The 26,901-nt window shown below is 30.5% G+C and overlaps 1 protein-coding gene across 2 annotated transcripts in view; it reads left to right on the top strand.

Annotated features, from left to right (window-relative positions):
* The window catches only part of LOC118184543 (serine/threonine-protein kinase PAK 2-like), a 135,101-nt gene that overhangs the window by 42,140 nt on the left and 66,060 nt on the right, over positions 1-26,901 (top strand). For both annotated transcript variants that reach the window (XM_035354251.2, XM_085823388.1), the window contains exon 5: positions 23,573-23,732. In XM_035354251.2, coding sequence (XP_035210142.1) covers positions 23,573-23,732 — 160 coding nt within the window. The remainder of the gene's footprint in view (positions 1-23,572; positions 23,733-26,901) is intronic.

Below are 26,901 nucleotides of genomic sequence, written 5' to 3' on the forward strand. Positions count from 1 at the left end.
TTTTGATACTCTTTAGATCATAATTGCTCTTTATTTCATAAATTACGGTTTCATTAGTTTTCGAAGGTTCCAGGGATTACGGATTGTCATTTCTTGATTAAAGATTGTCATTGTTTCTTGGTCATTCTATTATAAATATTAGTTTTGCAAAAATCTCAAAACCACATTGCTAATTTTCCATTATTTAAATCTCCACTTTTTCTTTTAATTAACTCTCAGTTAATTGTTATTTTTCCTTTAATTTATTCATATTCATTGTTAGGTGCTTTCTCACGTTTAAAATGTAAACATCGGTGTACTAATTCTTTTGAGTAGATGGTTTACTTTTTAATTCATTATTTCTCACTTTACTTTTAATTATTAATGCTCATTAGTTAATATTATATTCTGATTGTTAAACTCATTTCACTCTATGAGATTCTGATTGCTAATAAAAAACTAATTTCTTTGCCTGTTAAATTTTATGTGTTGTTATTTAAAAACCTGGTTTTGCTTTGATATATAAGGCACTCAAATTGTTTAGAATATTCACATATTCATGCAACCACCTCAGTGCAGTTGAGCAATTTTTTTACAGAAGAAAAAAGATGATTCGGTGAATTTTCAGATTGCAATTTACAGTGGATATAATTACCTAAAGAACTGTTATGTGCTTGGTTGCCAAAGTTTGGCGACTTCTGCTGAAGTGGTTGCGATAATACAAAAGTACCCTGCTTAGTTCTTAGCAATATTATAATTAGGAGAATGAATTGTAAAGTGTGCAGGCCAGAAACTGACATATTACAGTACAAAGTCTCTAATCCGGACGTCTATTATCCGGAATGATCTATAATCCAGACCTCAAAGCCACAAACTTACACATGCATGTAAAGCCAGTAAAGCGTTTATCCATGTGCGCTTCCGATAGTGAAGGAAGTAACAGAGAACGTTATTGAAAACGAAAAAATTTCGATTGACAAGTTAGTCGGTATTCTCGACACAGCAATTACAGGACTTGAACAGTGGAACTTTGTAACTGAACAAGAAATTATGTCTGTTTATAGAATTAAAGAGAAAGTATTAGCACAAAAAACGAAACAACTTAAACAACTTACATTGAAAGAAATGTTTACTAAGGTAAACAAATAAACATTAAACTCCTTTTTTTTTTTTTTTTTTTTTTTTTTTTTTTTTTTTTGTAAATGTTGATACCCTTTAGATCATAATTGCTCTTTATTTCATAAATTACAGTTTCATATTTTTAATTGTATAATTTCTACATGCCATCTTACCAGATTTAAATTGATGATCTATAATCCGGAAAAAAACCCTAATCCGGAATCGCTGAAGTCCCGATGAGTCGGAATTACGGACTTTGTACTGTACCTCTTCCCACTGCCTTATAAAATGTAAAATGGTTACAATAGATTCCTGCACCACCTCCAGTTCCTCGCTCAATCATGTATCCATCAGTGTAAACATGGGTTCAGAGATTAGTGAGATATCTTCTCTCAATAGTTTCATAAACAATGGCTCTGATTTGGCAGTGGGCATCTCATTCATCAATTTTCTTGTCAAGTTCAAGATATACACAGAAATCACCATATTCATGAGGGTACAGTCATTACATTCATTTCTTGAACAAGATCTATATCTTTTGCTAATTAATAACCAATTTGATTCAAACCCACTTGTGTATTTAAATTTCTTTCATTGTTAAAATTGCAATTCCTCCAATATTTATTATTTGGGAGCCTGCAAAGTTTTTGAATCAAAATTGCAGCACTTTAATGAATATTGGTTAACGCTTCCATAGCAGCTATGGGGATGTATTTAACTAACCTGTTGTTAGGCAAAGAGATTGGTTTTGTAATCTTGCCAAAACATCAGCTGTACTGATGGAAGCAGTCACCAAAACTTCATTACAGTAATTAAAGTAATGGTTGAATGTACATTGTATATGTATTTATTAAAGTTTCTCTGTTACACCCCCGTTAACAGCCCACCAACTGTTTCAAAATTGGAAGTCTCCTTTCAGTTTTTTCCTTTATAAAGAAATATGTTCATTCTAATTCAGATGTAAATCAAGTTTGCATCCCAAATAGTTAATGTTATAGTAACAGAGATTTCTTCACCACAACAAAGAAGGTAGGGTAAAAAGTGCTGTCTGTTTAAGGTAAAAAAAACTGGCGGTGAGTTTTGTCTAGGTTTAAAATTATGCTATTATTCTTGCACCAAAGATCCATTCTTCCTAAGACATCATTGAGATTAACATTCAGGCTTTCTTGTCGATTCTTTGGAGCACAGTTCCAGAAGACTAGATCGTCAGCGAACATTGTACTCTTAACTACAGAGTCAGACATCAGAATGATAGGCAACTCATTTATATAAATATTAAATAATAAGGGGCTCATATCTTATATATCACTGTGGTTTTATGAGATTTGTGAAACAAATTTTATTGGTTCCCCCCATTGGTTATGATTTTCATTTCATATGTGATATAAAGTAGATAAAATGTAAATTAAACATATACTCTTCAGTTGGTGGTAGAATAAATGTTAAAAAGTGAGCAAAGTGTGCTGAGAAGTTTAAATTTTCTTAAAATATGGCTAGTGTATTTTGAAAATATATTGCATGATGTGCACTATAATTTTTGCTATTATTTTAAGTTGCTTGCTTAGAGCAGATCATTCAAATGTGATCAAATTTGATTATAGAGGGGGAAAAAAATTCTTTGTGTAAAATAGTGAAAATTGTACACATTTACACTTTATAATGTCGTAAAACAAATTTCACAGTTAAGGCTCTAATTTAGCACTGTTTTGAAGGGAGGATGTACCAGAAACAATGGCACAAAGTGCTAGTATGTAACTAAATTAAAATTTTATTATATAGTTTTAGTTGAAATTTACATTTATAAACTAATCAAATTCTGGAGATGTATAGTATCCTATTATTTTATAGAATACTATACATCTCCAGAATTTGATTAATTTGAAATTCCTACTAATTAATTTGAAAGTGTTTTTATATATTATACAAAATCAGATTTGCTTAAGTGATATATATTTTTAAGAAACATCATTTAGCATTGAAATTATTTGTCATGATGTAATAATAATTATAGATATTAAAAAATAAATGGAAAAAATTGTAACTCATAGATATTCATAAAACAGTATTCGTAAAATCAAGAAATCCCATTAAATTCATGAAATAATTGCAGAATTTTTTGCTGTGATAACGTTATTACCCTAGCTGTAGGTATTGAATTTGTTATAAGGGTTTTGCACTAAATAATCATAGAGAAGTTTTAGAATGTTTGAATAAATAGCTCAATTTATCATTTATTGAAGGCTGAAGTTTAATTTTTGAATTGTGATTGAAACTCATAAAATAATGCAGTTAAAAAAATTAATTACCAACCTTTTGGGTAAAAATTTGAGTAAAATTAGTGCTGTAAAACATGTTCTTTGTAAAAATATAAAAATAATAGAAACGTTAATTTATTTTTGTAGTAATTAAAAAATAATCTACATACCAGAAGTTTTTTTTTTTTTTTTTTTTTTTTTTTTTTTTGTCTTTTAGGTATTGTTATGTATACCTCTAAATTTCAAAACTAATTTTAAGATATCTGAAACCATCTTGAGCAAGTATAATCTGAGATTTAAAATATTCTGCAGTAAAAATATTATATGATGTTAGTATTACTTTAAAGAAATGTGTAATTGTGGATCAAAATTATGAACAGGTTAAGAGTGAAAGTTAGAGCTTTCAATATAAAAATGTTATATTGCAATAAGAGAGCAACTATTGAATGAAGGTTTGATGTACACATATTCCCCCTCTTTATAAATTTAACTGTAAGATAACTTGTGGCTTTGGGAAATATTGTGCATACATTAATGATTAATAATTTTAATTTTCACCTCATTCCCAAATTTTTTTTATCTTGTGTAATTTGCATGCATTAACTTTTTTAAAATATTAAAATACTTAAAATATTTCAATGCCATAGAATGGGATGTACAAAATTTACAGTTGTTTAGTGATAAATTCCTTGTCTTATAATTTGTTTTGAAACAGATGAACTTATTTGGCCTATTTAATTTTGTTTATGCATGCATGTTCAATAAAGGAAACGTATTTCAATTTTTGCTTCTTAGATTCATTGACAACAAAAACATTCTTCTGTAAAATATTGATTTTAAAGAAAAGGTTAATGCATTTACCAGAGGAGAATAGCTATTAAGAAAATAAATCATTGTTACAGTGGAAATCTTTTCTCTTTGATTTACAGAATAGTCAGATTGTGTGACTAATATTATCTATTCAATTCTTCTAATTTATTTCATTTCATTCTGATATCAATTTTAAATTGTTTTTTATTGATTTTTTTTTTTTTTTTCCCTTCCAAATTGATACTGTCATCTTCCCTTTATAAAGTAATAAATTCCGAATTAACATGTTTAGATTTGTTACAATTGAACCATTATACAGTTGATCCCGCTGCTGTAAATTTATAAACAAATTGGGTAATGAAGTAATGAATGATAGCAAATCAAATTAAAAGAACAAATTGTTTTGGATGTTGACTAGTAGCTTGGGGTGGAGCTCCTGTGTGCTAATGAGATGACTCCATATGGTAAATGGCATTGGTATTTTGTTAGGTTATGTATTACTTAGTGCATTCATTTATTATAAATCTAACAGAAGCTTGTTAACAATACAGTGACAATAATTGATATTTAATATTGAATGCATAGGAACAAATTATTTGTAAGTATTATCCTTGTTATGTAAGGAACTTGCTAGCGGAAAAAGTCTCTCTGTTGGAAAACTTAGATTGTTCTGTGATTTTGCTCTATCTGAAAAAGTCTAGATCAATCATGCCCTTTTAATTTCCTAGCTGTTATTTCATGTTCTCCAGTTTGTTATAGTTGAAATGATATCAGAAGAGCAACAAGATTATTAGTCTGTCAACTACCTGAAATCAAGAGCCTTTGATGACACAGTGCGGATTGCTAAAATCTCAACACTGGTTGTGAAGTTATGACTGTTATAATGTCAAGTGGAGGCATTACTGAACAAGTTAATGGCTTCTGCAATGTCAGGGTATTATTATTATTATTATTATAAGGGCACAGCCCCGATCCTCCTAGCCATCACAAGCCGGCCGTATGATAAAAAAATGGTACTGTCCAGATAAAAATATATATAAGGAAAAAATATACAGTCAAAAGTCGTTAATCCGGACTCGTCGGGACTTCGGCGATTCCGGATTATAGATCATCAGTTTAAATCTCGTAAGATGGCATGCAGAAATTCTAAAATTAAAAATATGAAACTGTAATTTATGAAATAAAGAACAATTATGATCTAAAGGGTATCAAAATTTGCAAAAAGAAAAAGCTTAATATTTATTTGTATACTTTATTAAACATTTCTTTTAATGTAAATTAAGTTTTGCTTCGTTTCATGTGATAATACTTTCTCTTTAATTCTATTAAACAGACATAATTTCTTGTTCAGTTACAAAGTTCCGCTGTTCAAGTCCTATAATTGCTGTGTCAAGAACACCGACTAATTTGTCAATCGAAATTTTTTCGTTTTCAATAACCTCTGTTACTTTTCTTCGCTATCGGAAGCGAATTATAATGACGAGGAACTTGTTTTAAATCATATCAAAGACGGAGCATATCGAGATGAAATACTACATTTGGTAAGGAATTATAAGCCAAATAGAAACATCTGCGCTGAAGATAAGGATAGTGCTGACAAATCAACTTCCAATTCATTACGCGTCTGCCGAGCAGCGTGAAATTGATAAACAGATTTCGGATTTCAAAACATACTTTCACTTTAGATCCTTTACATATTAACAAATATATATCGGAAATTCTATTTGATATAATCGAAAGTTTAAGCTTACTTTTATAAAATTGCTCTTACAGTCTGCAAAAAATAATAAGCCGGATCCAGTTCAAAAATTAAGGAACAACGCAATCATCAACATTAACTGAAATAGATAATTAGATAATTTTAGCTTATACGTCCATTATACATAAAACGTGCACGCGAAAACGTATTCTGCACTTGCGCACACTCATATGCGCAGTCGTAAAAGGTCTTACGCGCACGCGTAAACGCCTATGCGCATGTGTCAACGCGGCGCATGCGCAGAAAGTTTTTAGTTTTGATGTCCGGATTATAGATCATTCTGAATTATGGGTGTCCGAATTAACGACTTTTGACTGTATATATAAAGTACAAAATCTGAGTCTCAGTGCTGAATTTCAACTCTATCTTTGTTCGTATTTATAATCTTCATTATTGTCTCTGCAAAAACTTTCAAATTTGAGTAGTTCCTTTTAAAATCTTCCTTAAAATTCTTTCTATAGTTCTCTCTTGGACTCTGGGTAAGCGTACATTCATTGACGGATGTCAGGGTATGTTATCTTGCACCTTACAACAGCTCGGAGACTGCAACATGTGAAAGGACGCACATACGAATTTGTTATCTTATTTGTGGTTCGCCACAAGCTAAAATTGTTAAGCACTGATAGTTCTTTGGTTCAAATCCCAGCAAATGAATTGACTGTATGGATATTTTTGTGATTCTTCACATATATAACGTGACTACAAATCAGTTCCTTGTCTTCTGTGAAGATATCCATTCTCTTAGACAGGTAGCCTTTGCATGCATTACTATGTTCAAAGAAACGTTTTGGGTGAAAGAAATGGCCATGAATTCATTTTTTATGAGTTTATTGTAAAATTATTATATAAATTTATAAAAATTAGCAAAAATTAATTACAAATATGTTTATAATTTTACATGTTTGGATAAGCCTATTTCAGTCCCAGTAAATATATGTGTAACTATGCATTTGAGTATTTCCCTTGAGAAATTAATAAAGCTAATATTCTCAGCTTATCTTGAGAATTATTTAATTTACATTAAATATTCTTGTAAAATTTAATTACAATTTTGAGTAAATGTTCTCAGAAAATATAATTTCTTGCATGTGCATGTAAGTATTTGTATTTATATTTTGTATTTTAAAATGATTTTCTGTTCAAAATATACTTATAACTAGATTAAAAGATTTCGCATTTCCTTTTAAATATTTTTTACCTTTTTCTCTCCTGTAATCTAGAAATTCCCTGTAAGTTTTTATAAATATTATATGATATTTCACCATGCATGTCATAATAATTTTGATGCAGATATTATATGCATTGTGTCAAGAAGAAAAGTCTGAAATCATTACAGATTGTGATATACATATCAATTTCTTTCATCAGAATTTTTTGAAATATTCAGTTAGTTTAAATATTATCTCTACTTTTGCAAGGAACGGATCTGACTTTCCAGTAATTAATAGATTTTTATAGATCACAGAATAGTGGTACCTTAAATATTGTGTATCTAAGTAACTGTCTAAATTCAGTTAATTTTCAATAATACTTGGAATAAATTACATGACATAACACTTTAAATGTCAGATATGAGAAAGTACTATTAAGAAAAATAATTCTTCAATTTTAAGGCAACTGTTAAGCATATTTTTTGTTTTGCTTGCATAAATGCTCCTACTGCTTATGCTGTTTTTGAATTAGTAGTGTACCTATGATCTGGAAATTCATTTTGAGATACTAAGCACATTCAAATAAATAATGAAATTAAGATCATTATTATTTTTTTAAAAAATTAAACTGGAAAGAAAGGATTTGAACTCGTCAAAGTAAACTTTGATGCTTTGAACAGTTATGTGGTAAAAAGAAATAGGGAAGCATGAATTCATATATTAAAAAATGTAATGAATTTTCCCCCATAAAAAATGCAAAGATAATGACTGCTGTTAAAATTCATGCTATGATAAGATGTTTATATTTTTGTAAATTACACAGGCCATTTCACTTTAACCCCAGAAACTTATATGTAAGTTATAGAGTAGTTACAGTATTTTTCTCATCCTGAATTTTCACAGAATTGTGTGTCTTCTCATTGCATGTTTAAGCAAAAATTATTTACTTAAGTATTGAATAAATTTAAAGGCATTTTTTAAATGTTTATAATATGCATTTACAGTAGAATGAATTATTAGTACATAAACTTAGATTATAATTAAGCTTAATTTATTTATGTATTGAACTAAGGCTTAGAAAATATTTAGAAATATACTTTTCAATTCTGAAAGCATTTAAATATGTGTCATTAATAAAAACTGGTTTAAATACATTATTAAAATATTTGTGAACATCTAAATATATCTAAACTCAATATTTTGTTATAAAATAGATTTAGAAATGCAGTGCTCATTTTAGAAATGCAGTCTTCTCATGTGCTACACGCAGCTCATAAAGCATGCGTGCTTCCTTCCAGAATCATTTGTGTTCTTTCCTTCAATCAAATTCTGGATTTTAATAATTCTAAGTATAATTATCAATGACAGTTTTAAAATTCCAGGAGTCCTTAAAATGATTCTTATATCAGTTTCAGAATTTTGTTTGTAATTATTATATTCCTGATGCGTTATAATTCTTTAACTGGTGTATAGTGTAATAACACTTTTAAAATTTTATAATTTCAGTTATTTTATGTATATCATCCAATATTTATTTATATATATATATATATATATATATATAATACTGGTCAATTTTGTATCATTATCATTAAATGAAATAGCCAACCATTAAAATATGCATGTTTGTTATTAGCAAATGCAGTTAATGTTTTGGGTAGTAACAATAAATGCTTTTTTTTTAACTTTGTATAACAAGTAATGGTATAGTTATGGTTATACTTTTTGTATTCTTAAAAATAATTTCTTTCTATACCTGAAGAAGTGCTAGTATTGAATCAAAAAGAGCTGAATGCAGTTTTGTGCAAATGAAATGCAGTACCTTTATTATTCAAGAAATATTTTATTTGGAAGAGGGAGACTGTTATAACTTATTTATTCATAAAGACCAAGCAGTTATCATGAAATAATATTTAACTTTTAAGTATTTTTTTTTATTATTTTATTTTATCAGTAAATTATTTGCTTAAATTTGTTTTCTGTTATGTTTAATAAAATCATTTCCCCTTGTAAATAATAGCAATTTCCTTTAAGTATTTTGCTTTAAGTAAAAGTTTTATGAATGATTTTCAACCAATGTAAGAAATTTGGAAAATCTTTCACTTTTTATTCCTATTTTCTGGAATCCTCCCCCGCTCTGTAAAATTTAATGTATCAAATTATGCAAAAATCTGTTATTTCTCTCTGCTCCTTTCCTTTTTTCTAAGCTTTTAAGCATTTTGAAAATTTTATATTTATAATATATATATTATTTTACTAAATGTTATTAATCACAATTAATTAGCTGTTGATTTAAAAAATGATACTACTTTATATTTCAGGTAATAACTTTTCTTGATTTTAAGAGTGCTTCCCCACCTTTATGTATAGTTTGGTAGTTTAGAATGCCTGTTATAAATATTTTTGACATCTTGTCCTCTTTAAACGTTTTATACCTTTTAGAAAAATATGCTTCTAGTTTTAATCTTAAATTAAACCAATATAATTTTATATCTGTAATTCTAAAATTATGTATCCTAACCACAAGCACTTAAATATATCATGGGTGATTATTGTCCAGATCTAATTGGAATTCAGGATTTTGTACTTTCTCAAAACTGTAATTTCCAGACGTGGGAAATGTGGACTTTGAAATCAGTAAATCTGTAAAATCAAAATCTTTCCACATTTTGTTTTAGGAGAAATATACCAGTGATTACAAAGGTTTAAAAATTTTAAGATATATAAAATTAAGTGAGTCGTCAAATTTCACGTCTGAATAAACTAAGTTCATCTTAAACAGAAAAGTTATTTTCACTGTTTGTCTTTATGCAGAAACAGAAAAAACTGATGCTGTAAAGTTTTGGGCTAAAGTATTAATATTGTTACGTGCGTACGTGTTTGTTATGAATTGAATGAACAAGTCCAATGAAAAATGAATACAATTTATTATTATCACAGCAAATAAAACAAAATGCTTAAATTTCCTCAGATATTCATACAATATACCAATATCTCACAGTAGTTATCTTTTAAACTGCTAGAAACATTCAACAGAACTAATTCAAAATAGAGAAAGCTAGCCCGATTTCACTGCAAATTCACAAGAGCAGTTTTCTAAAGCAACTAACTAATGAATTGAGAGGTTTTCATGCCACTTATGTAAGCTTTTTAAGTGCACGAGAATTTTCTGAAGTGCACGAGAAAATCGCTTTGATAACTACTGCTAAAAATGTTAAGAATAAGTTATTACATAACTGAAGAGCTTATCAAAATTCTTTTTTATTTTCCATGAAACTATTCTCTACGTTCTAGCATTTTCTCATTTTCAACTGTGTTGATACACATGCCATAAGTTCTAATTTAATATTTAAGGAATTATGTTAAAAAGCTGTAGTCTGCATTGAAATGTTTTGCTGATGCTGCTGAATTTTTCAGCTGTTAGCAAAAAATATAAACATAGCAGTTCCCAGAAAGTAACACGCTTAAAAAAAAAAAAAAAAAAAAAAAAAAAAAAAAGGAAACCCTCAATTTAGCAGTTATTTAAAAAATTTTTTGAGAAACCGAGTATATAGGCAACTCTATGAAATGATGTAGTGAAACATAAACTAATTTGTAATATATTAAACAAAATAATTCTGTTTGCTTCCTTAATTTGAAAAATATATGTATATGTACATGTAAGTGTTTCACTGTAACATTCAGAATTATCTGAAATTATACTGGACTTTTACTGCATAATATTTTTCAAGATTTTTTAAATAGGGTCGCATTTACCCATATATATCAAAATATTTTTCTTTAATTTCTTTCTTGTATACACATAGTAAATGTGTGTGTGTCTGTTGGATGTGCAACCACTTGCTATAAAATATGCATTGCTCTATATTGCATTAAATATATATATATATATATTACATTTTTGAGACCAGATAGGTCTTTCGTCTAATTACCAGTTTGCTTTACATTTTCTTTTTCAATTAATATTACATTAAATACATATAAGAGGAATTGAGGATGGCCATTGAGTGTCATGGAATGAAGAAATCTCCAAAAGAGAATAACATCCACGTAGAATTTCTGAAGCACTTAAGGGAAACAACCAAGGATACTATACCATGTATTCGGAACTATATATACTACGTATGTTTATATTTCGGAAAATATAAACATTTTCCGAAACAAACTTTGATTGAGTTGCAGAGCAACCTTTCAAAACCATCGCACAAGGAATTCAATCAGGTCCACCGCCTGGAGATAATAAAGGTGTACTAATTTGTCCAATGGCCAAAGAGTTGCTCCTTAGCCAATGTCAAATAGCGTGTTTCTTGTGTTTCTTCCTTGGCATTCAATCACTTGTCTCAGCTGATATTAACCATAGTGATGATTCATATCTACTACAATTGAGAGAGGCTTTCTGCCATAAATTCCCTGCACTTATCGCTGTGTAATCAGTGGATATATTAACAAAGTTATAACTCAGCATTATTTCGAGAACAGCAGAGACATTTTATTAAGATCTAAAATTTGTTATGCTGTAATGAAAATGAAATAAGAAACAAAAATGAGCCTCTTTTTAGAGAATTTGCTTTAGAAACATATAAAATACCATTATACTAAATTAATATTCTTAATAATGGAATTAATATTAATATAATATAATTTGAATAATCTGAGAGACAGGTTTGTGAAACTGCACAGTGGAAGAGAGCTGTGATTTTACCTATTCTAAAGAAAAATAGAGATCCAAAACAACTTTCTAGTTGTTGGCCAATTTCTCTCGCTAATATTCTCAAAAAGTCTATGGAGAACCTAATTTTTAATAGGTTAAATTGATTTTTGGAAGACAGAAACCTAATAACCAGTGAACAGGTTAGGTTTTGGGGGGGAAAAAAAATTATCATCGGATTAGATAGCTTACGTCAGTCAAATTGGAAAGAATGCTTTGGATAATCGAAATAGTTATACAGCATTTTTAATTGATTTCGACAGGGTGGGGAGAGAGAATCGGCACCAAAAATTACTTGGTGCTGGAATTTGTGGAAGTGGGTTTAGGTAGATATAGGTCTTTCACTAACCATCTTATCTTCAAGATCAGATTTGATTAATGACTTTCTAAATGTTTTAGTCTGCAAGCAATTCTTCCTCAGGATGCAACTGGAAGGTGCACATTGTTTAATATCTACATCTATATTACTTAGTTTTTGCCTTTAAAGATCTCAATTGTCTGCTCTATGTGGATAATCTTGTCATTTGGACAGAAGCACCAAAGTGGGTGCACTGAAATGGTGCATCAGAATGTAACTTTGAATTTATAGAAGACTGTCATCCACTCTTTTTCGCTGGCCTCTCATCCACTCCTCTAAGACCTGAAGTACAGAAATGTTGCTCTTACCCTAGCAAGTTTAATTATATTGAGTGTGACTTTTGACAACAAATTAGAGTGGAAGTCTCATACTGAATCAATCTCAAATCACTTTTTGAGCAGAGTGACTGTTTAAAGCAACTAGCTGGATCCCTTTGGAGTTGTGATAAATCAACTTTAAACACTATTTATAAGACTTTTATCCTGCTTTTACTGCCATGAGCCACTTATTTCGACATGCAGTCAAGTAGAACTTTTACAGAACCAGGCTGTAAGGCTCTTTATTGGGACCATCAAATCAGTACCGATTAATGCTATGCTTTTGTTGACTAGCAATAAATCTGTTAACATTATCATTGAAGAAAAAGCTCTGATTCTTTTTGAAAAATTAATTAGATTGGGAAATCGTTAATTATTTTATAGCAAAATGTTTGTACAGATCCCCCGAAATTTTTTAATAATGTTTTCAGCATAATGCTTTGATAAACATATATCTAAATGATTGAATATTTCTGAAGAAGTCAGCAAATAATAGTGATTGAACAAACTTTCAAGTATCTCTGATTGTATGCTTTTAAAAAGAATGATTTGTATTCAAACCAAAGTAAATTTTTAGCTACATTGTAACAGTAACTGACAAAAAGCTAATTGAATAGCAATTGAAAACTGTTACTGAATCAGATGTTCTATCAGTAACAGGTTTCAGTTGTTCAATTATAGTTTAATTTTCTGCCTTATGTAGCTAGCAAATAAATGTATTAAGTTCTTTTAAAGATTAACTTTTCCTAAATGAAATGAATAGTGAATTCATAATGTGTCTCAATTGAAGATTAGACATGTTTCTAGAAGTAAAATCATGAAAATTATGAATTTTAGATGATATACAGACAAAATACAAATATATAAAAATAATGCATGATCTTAATGCAAATTTTTGCCATAAATTTCGCTGAATATAAAACTTGTTGAAAAATGCACATTGTTACTTTCATTTCAAATAATCCAGCCTGTTGAAATTTTAAACGTAATCAGCATAAAACGAAAGGCTGATTTGCAAAAATGAGACAATAAATAAAATCTTTATGCAGTTTAAGATACTTTTTATGTTTGTGCTTGTAACTAACATTTTTTTTTTTTTTTTTTTTTTTTTTGAGTTAATATTTTTTGTAGTACGAGTTTCAGTTTGTCTTGTTTTTAGCTGAAGTAATAGTTTCATTATTTCCTAGAATTCCTTTTAATACTTTCAGTTAAAAAACCGAATTTAGAATAGATATACTTTTTTCTGTTTAGCATATTTACTGTTCAAGACTTTTTGCATTTATTGAATTTAAAAATATTGGTGTTTGATTTTATGTTTTCAAGATAAAGTTCTTTTATTCCTTTTCTTTGAAATATATGTTATAAAGGAAATAAAATGCTGTTCATTGTATTTATCAGAGGTGTTTGTGCTCCTAGGAAACCCCAGAATTCCGGGGATTTTGAACTTCGATACCCGGAAATTCCGGGGATCGTCGTTCAAAAGGAAGTAGGAATAATAATGAATTATTTATTTTGATCTGGGTAATTTTGTTTGCTTTGAAAGCAGAAAATGCAAGGTCAGTGTGTGTGGTGAAAACTTTTCCTTTCTTTCTCCAAAGGCAGTGATAATGCGTGAAAAGGGGGAAAAAACTTCTTTTTTGTTCTTTCCTTATTGCGAGTTATGACTCATTCCCCCTGGTTCTCGAACATTCTCTTCTGGTTTCTTTTCGGCAAGTAGGCGCAGAAAAAAAAGGGAGAGACTTCGTTCGACCAGATGTGCGATCACGTGACTCTGGGTTCAAAGGTCTTATCTCTCCTGGCGTCACGCCAATAAGTAGAGAAGGGAGATTTTTCCCCGTATTAGCTATTTGTCATTTATCGCTTCTCAACTTTTTTTTCTCCGCTGTGTAAAATTTTCGTTTCATTTATTGATGCACGTGTAAATTTTTCGTTTCGTTTATTGAAATATTTATTTATGTACGCAAGAGAATTTCACCATGAAATTTCTTGATATAAATAGTGATATTATACAATTAGAAGAAGGTGTCCGGAATGCATTTAGTTGGAATTGGATTGAACGGAGAGATGGTAACGGGGATACCATCGGCAAGAAAATAAATGTTGCTGGTGCAAGAAAATAAATGTTGCTGGACAAGCATATTGTGTTTTTTGTAACTCACTGCTGAAGTATGGTGGAGAAGGATTCAAGGCTTTCACAAATCATTCTAAAACTGTGACGCACATAAAATATTCAAAATGCATTAGACATTCAATGACTTTAAGTAATTATGCTAATTCAAAAAATACTGATGACTTACTGGAGACTGATGCTCGGCCATTGGACATAGTGACAAGAAAAGCATGCCAAGAGGTATTAATAACTTCGTTTATCTCCGAGAATTCTCTTTCTTTCAATGTAGCTCCCAATTTAATTGAACTCTGCAAACAGTTGAGCCGCGATCAGACGGCACTAAACTCGTTGGAAATGTCCAGGACTACTGCATGTTATAAGATGAAATATGGGCTCACAAAAACTATTAAGGAAAATATCATTAAAACTTTAAAGGAGACTCCATTTTCTCTAAATTTGGATGAAAGTACTAGCAATGCTCTAGAAAGTATACTGGCAATATTGGTGCAGTTTTATGACAACAATCAAAATGAAGTTGTAGTTCATCATTTTGCATCTCTAAAGATGGAATCTTGCAATTCAGAAGCTGTTTTTAAAGCAGTTGTTAATACTATTGAAGATAATAATATTCCATGGGCAAACTTAATTAGTGTATTAATGGACTCATGTAACACCATGCATGGAAAAAAAAAAGGGTGTTGAAACCAGACTACGATCAAACAAAGCACCCCACTTATTAGATATTGATGGTGACACATGTCACACAGCTAATAACTGTGCAAAAAAATTTGCTTCATGTTTTGATAGATACTTAGAAGATTTGTTTGATGACATCTATTTTGATATGAAAAGCTGCAGTGAAAGAGAAAATTTTTTCAAAATCTGTGAATCCCTTGCCATTAAAAAACTTAAGCCCTTGAAGAGACCAGACCATAGGTGGGTGTACATTTTATGTGTTTTAGAAAGAATCAAAGATCTGTGGGATGCTCTTATTGCATTTTATTTTCACTACTTGGATAAAACTGATAAAGGGGATTATTTTTCTTATGTTGAAACTGTATACAATAAAAGAAATATTTCTGCAGCTCAGATGGTCTCAAAAAAAATTGTTGAACTTACAAATGATGCTTTAGCTCGGAAATATAGTTATAATGATTTATTAAAGGTTGATGTCACAAATCCAGAATTCCATCTACCTAGCAAAGTAATATTTACTGGTGCAGAAGCTTCCACTCTCCTGAAGAAATTATCAAAAAATCATCCAATAGCAAAAGAATTCCAAATTTCTCTGATGAAAGCTTATACTAATACAGCACAGCATATGAAACAGAAATTACCCCTTAAAACTTCATATCTAATTAGTTTTACAGCATTAGATCCAGAGCTAAGAGGTAAAACCAGTACAATATTAGCTTTTGAAAAATTATCATCTTTTATGTCCCATATTTTTAGTGATAATGAAAAGTCAAAAGTAGAAGCTGAAATAAGGTTATACCAGAGTGATATTGATATCACCAAAGAAATGCTCTACACATCTGATGAAAGTGGAAATCAAATCAAGTGTACAATTGATAAATATTGGTCTAAAGTTTTTAATTTAAAAGATGATTTCACAAATGATTATAAGTATCCTACATTGGCTAAATTGGTCAAAGCCTGCCTTAGCTGCTTCCATGGCCCATTAGTGGAAAGTGCATTCAACTTAATGGATACACTTGTCACTGACTATAGAACCTCTCTTAAGATTGATTCCCTAGATGCAGTGCAGACTATTAAATATGATTTAATGGCTTCTAAAGAAACCTCATGTGAAAAATATGGCTCAAAAAATCCAATGACTGATCCAATTCACAAAGATCTCTTACTGAATATGAAAAGAAGTTGGAAAACATATCAAGAGGACTTAAAAACATGTATTTCAGATGAGTCACCTATAAAAGTCTCTGAAAAACCTTCTACATTAGCAGAAAAGCAAACTGCTTCTACCTCTGCATGTACAGTTCTCGAGGAAATTTCTTCAACTGTAAATGAGGAAAATAAAAGTCAACCTTCCTGTAATTATGAAATTCAGCACAAAAGAAAGACAAGCCCACAAACATCAGAAAATAAAAAAAAGCAGCAGAAATTAGATAATTTTTTTTTTTTAAGAATTAATTCAGGTAATTTAAAATATTTACATAAAATGTAGTAGTTTATATGTTTGAAAATTTATGGTTATTAATTTTGCAAAAAAAGTAATTTATTGAACTTTTATAATTAGGTCATTCAATACTTCATAATTGTAATTTTTCATTTCGCTCCCCGCCCCTTCTCGAAACTCCAAAATGTGGGTAGTAAGTCCGTAAAAGCTTCAGGGAATTTTTTGGGGTCCCACAAACACCCCTGATTTATTTACTGTTTTTTCATTTAGTGTAGGCATTTAGTATCAGGCCTTAAAAAATATCAGTAATAATTATCCCACTATTCATTTGTTTAATTAATTTTTGTGTCATAGTAATCATTTATTATTATTTAAATTATATATCTAATTATAATTAATTAAAATTAATTTTTATTATATAATGGGTATTTTTATATTTTAATTACTCACAAACTGCTTGAGAAGCAAGAGTCTGAGAATTTTGAGACAAAAATTTCAGTTTATATTTTTTGTTGTTCATAATTTCTGATGAATTTTCCAAAAAGTTTCAGAAACTTAAATTTAAAATCAGATTTTCAATGCAAGGCGGAATCCAAATTTAAAACATGAGAGCGTAGTAAAAGTTTTGTATTGCAAATTATAGATTCATCACCGTAGAATTTGTTAGAACTAATGAGAAACACTTTTTGCTGCTTCACGTTGGTCTTCGGTTCATGGCATCACTAGTCAGATAACTGCTTGTGCTCAGGCCTTTTTCTTCAAGTTGGTGTTGGCAGAGCACCTCCATAGCATTGTAATCTTTTCAAACCCTGGCTTCCCTCTTTGTAATTCGGCAGATCCAATCAATAGAGACCACTTCCATTGATGTGCATCAGTTCTCACACTTTACTGGTGTGTTAGAGAACTTTTGAGGCAATGGCTTCAGTCTTTTTATGCACATCTTTTATTATTTTTTGTACTTTTTTACTTGGCTTGTCATCATAAATTTAAAAAAAAAAACTATATATTAAAAACAAATATAAATTTCCTTTACTGGTACATAAAAAATGTATATAAAGACTTCCTTCATTTTTTTAACTGGTTAAACTCCAAAACAGTGATACTGGAAATCATTGAAATACAAATTCACTCTTTAACTTGCAGATGTATTTGGTTGCTTTAAGTGCATATTTAATGTACTATATATCAGTTGCAAATGTATAAAAAACTAAATAATATATTTACATGTACAGAAATATAGCAAAATGGTTAAATTTTACAAGTTTTGACACTGTGTGTTAAAGGAACAATTAAACATCGCACTGAATATATATACAGTCAAAAGTCTTTAATCCGGAATGATCTACAATCCGGACCTCAAAGCTACAAACTTTCTGCGCATATGCATTTACGCATACGCACAATACCTTTACACATGTGCATATGCGTTTATGCATGCGTGTAATACATTTATGCATGCGCGTAATATGTTTACACATGCGCGTTTAATGTATAATGGACGGTATAAGCTAAGCTAAAATTATCTATTTCAGATGTTGCAGATTGCGTTGTTCTTTAATCTTCGAATTGGATTAATAATTTTTGCAGAATATTAGAGCAATTTTATAAAAGTAAGCTTGAACTTTCGATTATGTCAAAAAGAATTTCCGATTCTGGAGCTGCCAAAGGATCTACAAAGTGAAAGCATGTTTCGATGTCCATCAAACAAAAAGTAGAATTGCTGCAAAAAATGGATAAAGGCATATCCTTTGTTTCTCTAACCATTCCGAAATGTGTTTATCAATTTCACACTGCTCTGTGGGGGGGACGTCGCGGCGCGCAATGAATTGGAAGTTGATCTGTCAGCACTACATTCATCTTCAGGGCAGATGTTTTTATTTTATTCCGCTTATAATTCCTTACTAAATGTAGTATTTCATCTCGATGTACTCCGTCTTTGATATGATTTAAATCAAATTCCTCCTCATTATACATATCACGAATATACATCAAATAGTTTTCTGGTTGCAATTTTCTAATTTCGACTATACGTAATGTATGCTTTATGCATGCACGCATTGAAAGAAATGTTTAATAAAGTAAACAAATAAATATTAAGCTCTTTTTTTTTTTTTTTTTTTTTTTTTTTTTGTGTGTGTGTGTGTGTGTGTGTGTGTAAATGTTGATACCCTTTAGATCATAATTGCTCTTTATTTCATAAATTACAGTTTCATATTTTTAATTTTATAATTACTGTATGCCATCTTACCACATTTAAATTGATCATCTATAATCCGTAATAGCTGAAGTTCCGACGAGTCCGGATTAAAGACTTTTGATTGTATATATTGCTTCAAAAGAATAAAGTAAAGTTAAATTTAATTTTAAATAATTCTCTTGTGCCATTGCTGCCAGGAATGAAATTTGAATTTAGCAAACATTCTGTATTCGTAAAAAGCAAATTAAATGCAAATTTAAAGTTAATTTAAATTACATTTATTTCAAACAAATAAATGATTAATGTTGTTGCAAACTAATCTACAATATCATTTAAATTCTGAGAGCATATGTAAATCAAGTGCAAATATCAAATTCATGAATAAATATAAAATTCTAAAAATTATTTAATCTAAAAAAATTATTTAGAAAAATGCATAAGTGAATGATTGTTGTGCAGGCAGGAGACAGACTTATCAAGGGAAAGTTGCCTCCAAACCTAACTCTTCAATCATTCAATTTGTGTTTCGTTATTCATGTAGGCAAAAGTAAAAGTCAAACCAAAAGTAATACCAAAAGTGATGAATTACTAAAAAGAAATTTAAACAAGTGTAATTTTGAGAAATTAACAATTAAAAGACAAGAATTAAATAATTAAAAAAATAAGAGTAGAAAACCAAATTTTTAGAAAAGTAGTTTAGAAACTCTTGCCCACAGAAACTTCCCCTACACGAATTATGCATATAAATCAAAAGAAACTAGACATTATCTATAAAAAAACACATATAAATTATACTTAAATAATACTAAAAAGGCAAGTAAGTTACTTGGCATCATTCTGGTTTAAAAAAAAAAAAAAAAAAAAACTGATTAACACTGGTGTTAGATTTTAAAGAGATTGAGACTCTCAATTTATTGAGAGTGGATGTTTTGGGGGTGGAAGGGCTGATTGGTACATAATAAAGTTGAATTATGATATGATAAAATTCAGGATATCTTGAAAAAATTATTGATATTTACCGTAACTTCCGGAAGAAAGGCCGCATCAGCGTAAACGCCGTACTCGAGAAAAATGGCGGGAAAAAAATTAAAATTACACAGAAATGCTGCATCAGCGTAAACACCACAATAGATTAAATAGCGCGTGACATCGTCGTGGGCCGTATAGATGCAAAAACTCAACCTAAGTCCTGATATATTACATACCAGTTAAGAAAAATGCATGAAATGAAACCATAACTCAAAAATAAATTAAAGGTAAGAAATGTATAGCTTCTGTGCCGTTTAGAGACATTTTCAAAAATTTTCTGCTCCCTTCTTACTTAAAAACTATCCAACAAGTACTTGTACCCAAACTGATGGGATCTGTATTTGGCAGAATGCCAAGAAAAATACATTCATGCTGAAGGAAAAATAGGTCAGAGTTCGTTATTGCGAGGCAGGTGGAGTCGAGTCCGCCTTTGAAAAAAATTGCAGAAAAGGCAGGGGTGGGGAGAGGATGGGTCCTGGAAGATTCATCGAATGGCAGAGGAGAGAGACTATTCAAACTGATGAGAATGTTGATTTGAAAGGGGGAAGAATGTTATTGTTCTGAGATCTCGTTTAGGGTGAATAAGGCATAAGTAGGTCTGTTCAAGGGAAAGAATGTAAACAAAATAACGTTCGCAAAAATCAACTGAGTGGTCTTTTGTATGGGAACAGCACCAGTCTATGCACAATGACAAGGCCATCCAAATTATGTACAATGACCATCATAGGAAATATTTTATTTTTAGTGCACCAAACACCTCATGGGTAGAAACGCCGCACCCTCTGAAAATATAAGTTTTAAACACGTAAACGCCGCGGCATTTCTTCCGGAAATTACGGTACATATTAATTGCTGTTGGAAACATTTGTTGGAATGAAAATATGTTGATTACTTTCAAATAAATGTCTACTCACCAATTGCAACTCAGCACTCCTGTCTAAGTGCTTTGTCTTATGCGAGTTTTGACATGTTCCACATATGTTTCATGACATATTTTCATAATGGTTTGTAAGATTTGCAATTAGAATCATGGGCAAAAGTTATCTGCTTTTTCCAGAATCACAGAATATTGCAAGTCACTCAAGAATTTTCTAATTCTCATATAATGAAATCATACATCAGTAAAGAAAACATGTAGAAATGCAGCTTTGAAATTACAGTTGGTGTGAACTGGGTATATCAAGTAAAATTGTCATAGAATTGGTCTAGTCATCTTGGAGAAGTTTCATTACTGAAATAAGGGAGAACTGAATTGCCCAATATCTATATTGTCAAGTGAAGTCTCCAGAACCCAGATCTCCATCAAAGTTATTCTGACAACAACCGTTCCGTATAGTACTTAATGTGAGAGAACCAAATTATTTCATTATGTGCAGGAATAATATTTGAATTGTTTGGTTTAACTGATTTGTGATAATTTTAATTTCGGAGCTCAATGGTTTTCATTTCAAAGGGAGTGATACTGCTGTAATAAAAATATTTATAAATTAAATTGGATCTATGAAATATGGAGTGGTAGAAAAATGTATCAACAAGAAATATGTTTTCATGCAGCCAAATAAATAAGCAAGCCAGCTTCCTGTGATCAGAATTACTAGAGATATTATTTAAGGTTTTGGGGTACTGCAATCAAACATTACTGTAAACATCTATGCAAGCATTAGGATCAGTCAGTAAATTACAAGTCAGAGGCAATTTCACAGTAATTATTTAATAAAATTCACAAGTATTGTCTGTAGGCGTGTAGGCATTTATCCCATTGTGACACCAGTCGCATAATGCCGTGCTCGTAGAAATCCTTTGGTTGCTGTTTGAACCAGTTGCACACTCACTCCTTGGCTTGATCATCAGTTTGAAATTGGTGTCCCCGCAATGCTTTTTGAAGTCACTGAAGATGTGGAAGTCACATGGGGATATATCTGACTATAGGGGGTTGGCTCAGGACTTCCCACTTGAACTTCTGCGGACATCCCTTTGTTGTATTGGCTGTGTGTGGTCTAGTGTTGTCATGCAACAGGATGACACCAAAAGAAAGTTTACCGGAACATTTCGATTTGATTGCATTCCTGAGCTTCAATATGGTTTCAAAATACCACTGAGCATTGACTGTAGCTCATTGCTCCAGGAAATCGACGAGGAGTGGTCCCTTACAATGGAAGAAGAATGGAAGCAGTCATTGCTGGAACTAATGTGGAGGGTCTTCAATTTTTTTGGTGAAGGGGAATCTGTGTGCTTCCACTAAAGCCGTTTTGACTCGGGCTGAAAGTGGTGGCACCAACTTTCATCACTGGTAACGGTTGCTGAAAAAAATTCGTCCCCATCATCATTGTAATGCTGCAGTTCTTGCAGAGACATGGCCATGTGACATCCCTCTTGTTCCAGTGTCAAATGACGCGGGACCCATTGCGCATACACTTTACGGAACTTTAGCCTGTGCTTGATGATTCTGTGAACTGTTCCATGGCTAAGCCCCACTGATACAGAAATGTCATCTACTGTTAGATGATTGTCTTTCATTATGAGCTCATCCATTTTCACAACATGCTCTTCTGTGACACATTACGGTGCTCCACTCCGCAGATCATGACCGATCGATATGTGTCCTTTGTGAAAGCTCTTGTGCCACTCGTGAACTCTTGTCTGTGACATACAGTTCTCCCCATAGATCTTTTTAATTCGTCTTTTAATTTCACGCCCTCCTACATCTTCCACTGTCAAAAAGTGCACAACATCATGCTGCTCTGCTTTGGATGCCTCCATTCCGCATCGCTTTCAAAAACAGAGTGACTGGCTGTGGCTGATGCTTGGTTATTATCCTTTTCTCACTCCCTGCCAGACAAGTAAAGGCATCTGGTGAAAGAAATGCACATGAATCCTTACACCACACCCGACTCTCCATTTCCGACGCATGTGCACTTTTCTACATACAGTACTATTTGTGCAATATTTACTGACTTGTTATTTATTGACAACCCCTCAAAAATTTTTTTAATGCAAATATCGAACAGATTTTTTTTTTTTTATCAGACATGCATGATAATTGAGGTATAGCTTTAAAATTTCTATCTGTAGAAATATGAGAATTAAAAATTTTCTATATTATGTCATTCACTTTTTTCTGTGACCCTTAGAATCAATGCTTCACCCTGCTTGTTTTCATCAGGCAAAGTAGTTTAAGTCATATTTTATGATTTTTACCACAATATCATTCATGTTTTCGAATAGAACAGTTTGCTAAATTGTGGAATTATAATTTTTTAACGCTATTTTTTACATATCATTCAATCTTTTTCTTTAAAGGATCTTTTATAAAATGAGCATTGTTTTATCAGTTAGATTATTCTCTGTAGAGAGCATATGTACAGATTACAATGGTGCACATTTTCACTAAAACATGTCACAAATTGGTCACACTCTAATTGCTTACCTTATGTGATTGATATTTTAAATTGGAATCATGAGTCTACAATTAACCATTCAAGATATATTTTAGTTGTGCAGTCTTTTTCCTCAAATAATCTGTATAGTTTAAAATATGACAATGGAATTAATTTCCTCTATTTAAATTTTTTTTAAGTAATCATGACTTAAAAGTTTTCTAATATCTGGGCCAGATTTTAATGTTCATTTTCATCTTCAGGGAATGCCAGAATCATGGGCAAGATTGTTGCAAAGTTCTAACATTACCAAATCAGAGCAGAAACAAAATCCTCAAGCAGTTTTGGATGTTCTGAATTGGTATGATGCTAGTACCAAAGAAAAACAGGAATCCAAATACATGACTATGAATAGAACAATTGGTAAGTATGAAAAAAGTGTGAAATATATCATTGCATATAGTGAGTATTTTATCACATCTGATTGGTAAGAATTGTATAAAAATGTCTATTTACCTTAATAGCATTTAAAAAATCAATTTTATCACTTCTAATTGGTAAGAATAGTATAAAAATGTCTGTTTACTTAAATAGGGTTTAAAAATTCAAAGAGGAAATTTGATATTTGTGTGGAAATCTTGTTTATTTGGCTTATATTATATCCTTGCCAAAGGTTATATAGCCAAAAATTTCCTTATTATTACAAATGAGAATATTTTTAATTAGATTTTATTTATTATTTTTTTATATATATATATTTATGTTAGTTACACAGTAAATTTTAAATAACTGTTAAGAATATTAAAACTTATTTTGTTTGGAAAAAAAAAATTCCAGTAATGAAAACTTACCATCACAACTATTTTCTGATCTCTTGAATTTGTATTTAATAATTATTTATATATATTATAGAACAATTTCAAATAATATATTCTTGAATCCTCATAATTTTATTTAGTTTTTCGTAAGAAATACAGATACATTTATTTTCATTAAAGTAGCAAAAAACCTTATGTCATTTTTGTGTAACTTTTAACAGTAGTTTTCAATAATTGAAGATGAAAATTTGAATAGTGTTCTTTATTTAAGCTTTGTATGCAGGTACACTGCAAAAAAAAAAGGGGGAGACAGTTCTATATCTCCGTGCTACTGGGCCGATTGATGAACTAACAAATTTCATTTTTCATGTCTCGAAAGTGTGACTTAGGATATGTATTATATTTATATATATAGCGTTGTTCTAATACAGGTATTTTGACACAAAATGACTTTTTCTGAAATTACATGACAATTTTTTCCCATATTTCGATTCTACAACTCAAATTATGCCAAACTGCCAAGTTTTGTATCAATTGCACGAGTAGTTTTTAAAAATATTAGTTCTTAAAATTGTAGCTCCTCAATAATAATTGAATCTGATATATATTTATTAATATCTCTTTTTTATTAAACTTGCATGATTTATTCTTCCTTAAGCATAATGTGAGTCGTAGAATCAAAATATGGAAAAAAATTGGCATTGCATTTCAGAAAAATTTCAATTTTTGTATTGAAATACCTATATATAAATCTAATATATATCTGAAGTTAGAATGCTGCTATATATAAATCTAATATATATCCGAAGTTGCACTTTCGAGATATGAAAAACGCAATTTGAATTTCGTGAATTTCCCCTGTAGAACAGGAGATACAGAATTGTTCTACCTTTTTTTTTTTTTTTTTTTTTTTTTTTTTTGCGCAGTGTACATTGTTTTGTACATTCAAGATCACAATATATCCTTGCCAAAGTTTTCATTTACATAATCTAAATGTTTACTCATTTAATTTCAGTGATTAATTTTGACAATAATTAAGATTGGATATCATTTTTATATTTGAACAAATTTTGCTGCAGTTAGTGATTAAAATGCGTATATAAATGCAACATTGAATGTTTTTAGATTTGGCAGTATGTAGTGGAGCCGAATGGAGTCAAACCATTATATTGCAATAATAAAATGTAATTTTCGGTTTGCATTTTGTTGAGAAGGCAAACTGTGTTGGTACGTCAGCAGAAAAATGGAGTTAATATGAGAGCATTTCTCAGTAATGACTATAATGTAATTTAAGTAGGAATACAGGGAAAGTTATTTCCTTATTATTACAGCCATTTTGTAAACGATGCAAAGCGAAATGCATTATTTACTGACACGTGAGAAGGTTGCTAAATCTTTCATCCAAGAAAGATGCATTTTTCTTCTCATTCAAGTATACAAAAATTGTCATGAAATAAAACTATATATGAAACAATATTGAAAGCATTTGAAGGTGCAATGTAAAATGTTGGAAGTGAGGGAAAAGCATGCATTTTGACGACTTTTTCAGTGGTTTCAAATAACTATTTGTAACAGTGCAGCAATTTATTTATGTTTGGCCAGAGGAACTGGCATTGCTTTAGTAATGGGAGAAGTAACCCAGTTTTTACGAAAATAAAATTACTGACTGCAACAGTTTTATGAAGAGGTGTATTCTCTATATATAATCCAACAAGCAGAAAAGCCAATATGTAGTCATAAAACAATTGTGGCCATAAATGAAAATCTGTTTGTATGCCAACAGGGTTCTTCCACAATACCAGATATTTGGCGAGTTATGCAGAGATATTAGTAATTCTTTCTTGCTCAGATTCGTCGTGAGTCAGGCAAAAATTGTCAACCATTGTAGAGGGATTGACTGTTTATTAAGGCTGTTACAATGAAACATTGTAAACAATGAAAACAGCTGGCGAGTTTATAAAATAGAGGAACTGAAAAAAGCTCTTTAAGAGACATTTCACTGTGGACTATAAATATTATTTTGTTGCTCTAAGAGCTGCTGATCATTCAGAAAATGTTGCAAGAATGTGCCACTCCACTATGTAGCTCAATAAAAATAAACAGGTCTTGTTCACCACTGCCATTTACCTTGCAGAATTTCCATGTGGCAAAAGCCCTTAGGATGTGAAAATGATTGTGATGTCATTTTAAAAATAGTCTGTGAAACATAACAATCATGAAATGTATGTGAGCAATAAATATGAATAGGGTGATAATCATGGTGCTAACCCTACGCTGCATGTTCTAATACTGTTTTTAATAGATTTAATGATTCACTTGCAAATGGCGAAAGCTAGTTAATGAAACACATACTGTTCATTGTTTCACCGTAACAACACAGTTAAGTTAAACAGAGTGCATGTTGTGATTAAAAAGGGCAAGTGATTAAATATGCAGAAATTTTCACATATCTGGGTAATATCTTGTATGATCAATTGTTTAGAAGGTTTGCTGCCATAGTTCCTCCAGGTAAGGATGATGTCTATAGGTAAAGATGGTGTGTAAATTAGTGCATAAAAAATTTCATCAAGAACAGTCTAATATTGTGTATAACATTAAAACATGTAATGGACAATATTCCAGTATATTTGTTATGACAAATATAATAGTGGTAATAAGTCTTCCCAGATGATCTCCCACTAATAAAAAGGAGGAGATGGCAAACTATTAATTGCCATATTCTTCATTTGGTTAGGCCGTTTATAATCTAATTGACACCACTAGGGATTATATCA

The sequence above is a fragment of the Stegodyphus dumicola genome, chromosome 1 (genome assembly GCF_044657685.1).
Source record: "Stegodyphus dumicola isolate Sdum_Otavi_A_Nest chromosome 1, ASM4465768v1".
In the NCBI taxonomy this organism is placed as follows: domain Eukaryota; kingdom Metazoa; phylum Arthropoda; class Arachnida; order Araneae; family Eresidae; genus Stegodyphus; species Stegodyphus dumicola.